This window comes from Salvelinus sp. IW2-2015, linkage group LG27, assembly GCF_002910315.2.
Source record: "Salvelinus sp. IW2-2015 linkage group LG27, ASM291031v2, whole genome shotgun sequence".
Classification (NCBI taxonomy): domain Eukaryota; kingdom Metazoa; phylum Chordata; class Actinopteri; order Salmoniformes; family Salmonidae; genus Salvelinus; species Salvelinus sp. IW2-2015.
The window spans coordinates 37,344,890-37,348,887 of NC_036867.1; the positions used below are offsets into that span (position 1 = coordinate 37,344,890).

At 46.8% G+C, this 3,998-nt stretch overlaps 2 protein-coding genes across 2 annotated transcripts in view; both read left to right on the top strand.

The window, feature by feature from the left end:
* LOC139023171 (radixin-like) overlaps positions 1–223 on the top strand; it is a 4,813-nt gene extending 4,590 nt beyond the window's left edge. Inside the window, exon 4 of the mRNA XM_070435644.1 lies at positions 107–223. Coding sequence (XP_070291745.1) covers positions 107–223 — 117 coding nt within the window. The remainder of the gene's footprint in view (positions 1–106) is intronic.
* Positions 83–3,998, top strand: part of LOC112067739 (radixin) — a 12,800-nt gene continuing 8,884 nt past the window's right edge. The window contains exons 1-3 of the mRNA XM_024134633.2: positions 83–190; positions 401–564; positions 1,036–1,166. Coding sequence (XP_023990401.2) covers positions 458–564; positions 1,036–1,166 — 238 coding nt within the window. The 5' untranslated portion in view covers positions 83–190; positions 401–457. The remainder of the gene's footprint in view (positions 191–400; positions 565–1,035; positions 1,167–3,998) is intronic.

Here is a 3,998-nt window from a genome sequence, read left to right on the forward strand (position 1 = left end):
GCACAATATTTTACACCCCAAAATACAACTTAATTTTGAATATTGAAAACTGTCTGTGTGCATCAATTACCAAATATCAACATTTCCCCCCAGACTGACACCAAAGATCGGCTTCCCTTGGAGCGAGATCCGAAACATATCCTTCAACGACAAGAAGTTTGTCATCAAACCCATCGACAAGAAAGCTCCAGTAAGTCTCCCGTCTGATTTTTTTTTCCTTTAAGATCCCAAAACAACAAGATGTGAAGACACAGATCCCTTTTCCAGAACAATAATAAGTAGTAGTGAATTATACTCTAAAGAGTTCATCATATTCTCTGTTGTCAAACATAGTAATCTCATGGTCTATCTAGCCATCCTACCGGTTTTCCCCTGAGCTCGGTCTCCTGTGTCCCTGTAGGACTTTGTGTTCTACGCGCCACGGTTGCGGATCAACAAGCGTATCCTGGCTCTGTGTATGGGGAACCACGAGCTGTACATGAGGAGGAGGAAGCCTGACACCATCGAGGTTCAGCAGATGAAGGCCCAGGCCAGAGAGGAGAAACACCACAAACAGCAGGAGAGGTACACACAGAGACACACACTAACGCAGACACACACCTTCTGACAATACCCCCAGATCAGCACCACTAGAGGGCAGTATTAGACTGTCTGTATATAAATTGCTATCAAGGATATTTACTTTACTTTCATAGTCATAGCTATATGTTGACAGAAATGAAAGCCTATGTAGAGAGACATTCCATAGCAGGTATGCTGTATATTTGAACCTTTCTAGCAAACAACAATATCACCTTTTCAGAATATTTTATAAAGTGAATATGAATCATCCAGAATGTTGAAATGACATACAGACATTAACAAGACATCATGTACAACACATTGACATGTTAGTTTGATACTCTGGATATTACACTTTAAGATACTTAAGATATCACTTAAGGTGACGATGATAAACACCGCTATATAGTGCTTCGTTGCAAGGGTTCATTTCCTAGCGGTTAGATGAGATATCCCTTCATCAATTCCTGACAGAGCCCAGCTGGAGAACGAGAAGAAGAAACGAGAGCATGCMGAGAAAGAGAAGGAGAGAATAGAGCGAGAGAAGGACGAGCTGATGAAGAGACTGAGGCTGATCGAGAACCAGACGATGAGGGCCCAGGAAGGTACCAGTCTGCCTCTTCCCACAGCTCCCCTAATCTTCAACCCTCTAACTTTCCTCCTGTCTCTGTACTAGTTAGTGTACACGCTATAATACCAAATACATTCAACATTCATGCAATATCTGCACCTCTTATTTGCCATAGGGGAATTATATATTTACTTTGTATTTAAAATCTTTATTGACCCAGGGCAATATCAGGGTGCAAATGTTGCACTGTTGCAAATGCTAGGTAAACCTGCCTCTGTCGTCACCTGGAGTGTTTTCATGGTGTTGATATGATGTGGGCTCTAAATGGTTGGTTGGTCAGTGTCAGTCAGTATGCCAATGGGACCTAACCCTAACCTTCTAGACTGGTCCTCACTGCACCACGGTACTAAACTAATTTCTTACTTCTTATAGAACTGTTCTCAGCACCAGGTAAACATTAAGTCCACTCAGAAACACTTATTTAAACCTCCCCCCCTCTCAACACTACCATCTGATCTTATAGACTTGGGCGGTGTGTTGCGAGAGAGGGAGACAGCCACATTGTGTTCCAGTGGTATAGACTGACTTGGGCGGTGTGTTGACAGAGAGAATGTGTTGACAAAGAGCACATCCAACCATTGTCCCAGTGTGCGCTGGTCGGTTAGTATTAGAACTGGACTGGAGAGCGGGTGTCGTGACAGCATGGCATCCACATGGGGGCATCCACATGTGTTCTGTTCCAGTGTAAGACTGACTGAGCGGATCCTGCTCCACCAATATAATTGTGTTGAGAACCTCCACATTGTGTCCACATGGTTTATAGACTGACTTGCGGCACCGTGTGTTTGAGGAGAGAGGGAGAGACAGCCACATTGTGTTCCAGTGTAATGACTGACTTGGGCGGTGTGTTGACGGAGGGAGACATCCACATTGTGTTCCAGTGGTATAGACTGATTGGGCGGTGTGTTGGACAGAGAGATTCCACATTGTGTTCCATGGTATAGACTGACTTGGGCGGTGTGTTGACAGAGAGGCATCCACATTGTGTTCCAGTGGTAATAGACTGACTTGGGCGGTTGTTGACAGAGAGACATCCACATTGTGTTTCCTTGTTAGACTGCTTGGTAGTGTTTGAAGAAGAGAGACGCCACATTGTGTTCCAGTGTATAGACTGACTTGGCGGGTGTGTTGGACAGAGAGGCATCCACATTGTGTTCCAGTGTATAGACTGACTTGGCGTGTGTTGAGCAGACCCTCCACATTTGTGTTCCAGTGGTATAGACTGACTTGGCGCGTGTGTTGACGGAGAGACATCCACATTGTGTTCCAGTGGTATAGACTGACTTGGGCGGTGTGTTGACAGAGAGATTCCACATTGTGTTCCAGTGGTATAGACTGACTTGGGCGGTGTGTTGACAGAGAGACATCCACATTGTGTTCCAGTGGTATAGACTGACTTGGCGGTGTGTTGACAGAGAGGCATCCACATTGTGTTCCAGTGGTAAGACTGACTTGGCGGTGTGTTGAACAGATGGCATCACCATTGTGTTCCAGTGGTATAGACTGACTTGGGCGGTGTGTTGACAGAGTGGCATCCACATTGTGTTCCAGTGTATAGACTGACTTGGGCGAGTGTGTTTGGAGAGACCTCCACATTGTGTTCCAGTGGTATAGACTGACTTGGGCGGTGTGTTGAGAGACCTCCACATTGTGTTCCAGTGGTATAGACTGACTGCGGCGTGTGTGTTGACAGAGAGACATCCACATTGTGTTCCAGTTGGTATAGACTGACTTGGGCGGTGTGTTGACAGAGAGGCATCCACATTGTGTTCCAGTGGTATAGACTGACTTGGGCGGTGTGTTGACAGAGTGGCATCCACATTGTGTTCCAGTGGTATAGACTGACTTGGTGCGTGTGTGAAGAGGCATCCACATTGTGTTCCAGTGGTATAGACTGACTTGGGCGGTGTGTTGAGAGACTCCACATTGTGTTCCAGTGGTATAGACTGACTTGGGCGGTGTGTTGACGGAGAGACATCCACATTGTGTTCCAGTGGTATAGACTGACTTGGGCGGTGTGTTGAAGAGAGAATCCACATTGTGTTCCAGTGGTATAGACTGATTGGTGGGTGTGTTGACAGAGACATCCACATTGTGTTCCAGTGGTATAGACTGACTTGGCGGCACTTGCTGAGCAGGGGGGGGCGGGGGGGGCGGACAGCCACATTGTGTTCCAGTGGTATAGACTGACTGGGCGGTCTGTGGACGGAGTACATCACATTGTGTTCAGTGGTTAGGACTGACTTGGGCGGCTGTGTTGACAGAGGAGATATCCACATTGTTTCCAGTGCGTTATAGTACTGACTTGGGCGTGTGTTTGACAGAAGAGACATCCACAATTGTGTTCGCAGTTTTGGATATAGACATGACTTGGGGTGTGTTGACGAGAGAGCCCGGACATCCACATGTGTTCCAGCTGTATAGACTACTTGGGGCGTTGTGAGGAGAGACACACATTTGTGTTCCAGTGTGTGTATAGACTGACTTGGCGGCCGTGTAGTGTTGAGGAGAGGACATACCGATTGTGTTCAGGTGGTTACTAGACTGACTGGGCGGATGTGTTGACGGGAGACATCACATTGTGTCCAGTGGTATGATGATTGGGTGGTGTGTTGAAGAAGTGGCAATGCACATTGTGTCCAGTGTATAGACTGCACTTTGGGCGTGCTGTGACAGATGGCATGCCTCATTGTTCATGGTATAGACTTGAACTTGCGGCGGATTGTGTTGAGGGGGGGAAAACCCCCCCCCTCCACATTTTTCCATGGTATAAGGACTGACGTTGGCGGTTGTGTTGACAGGACCT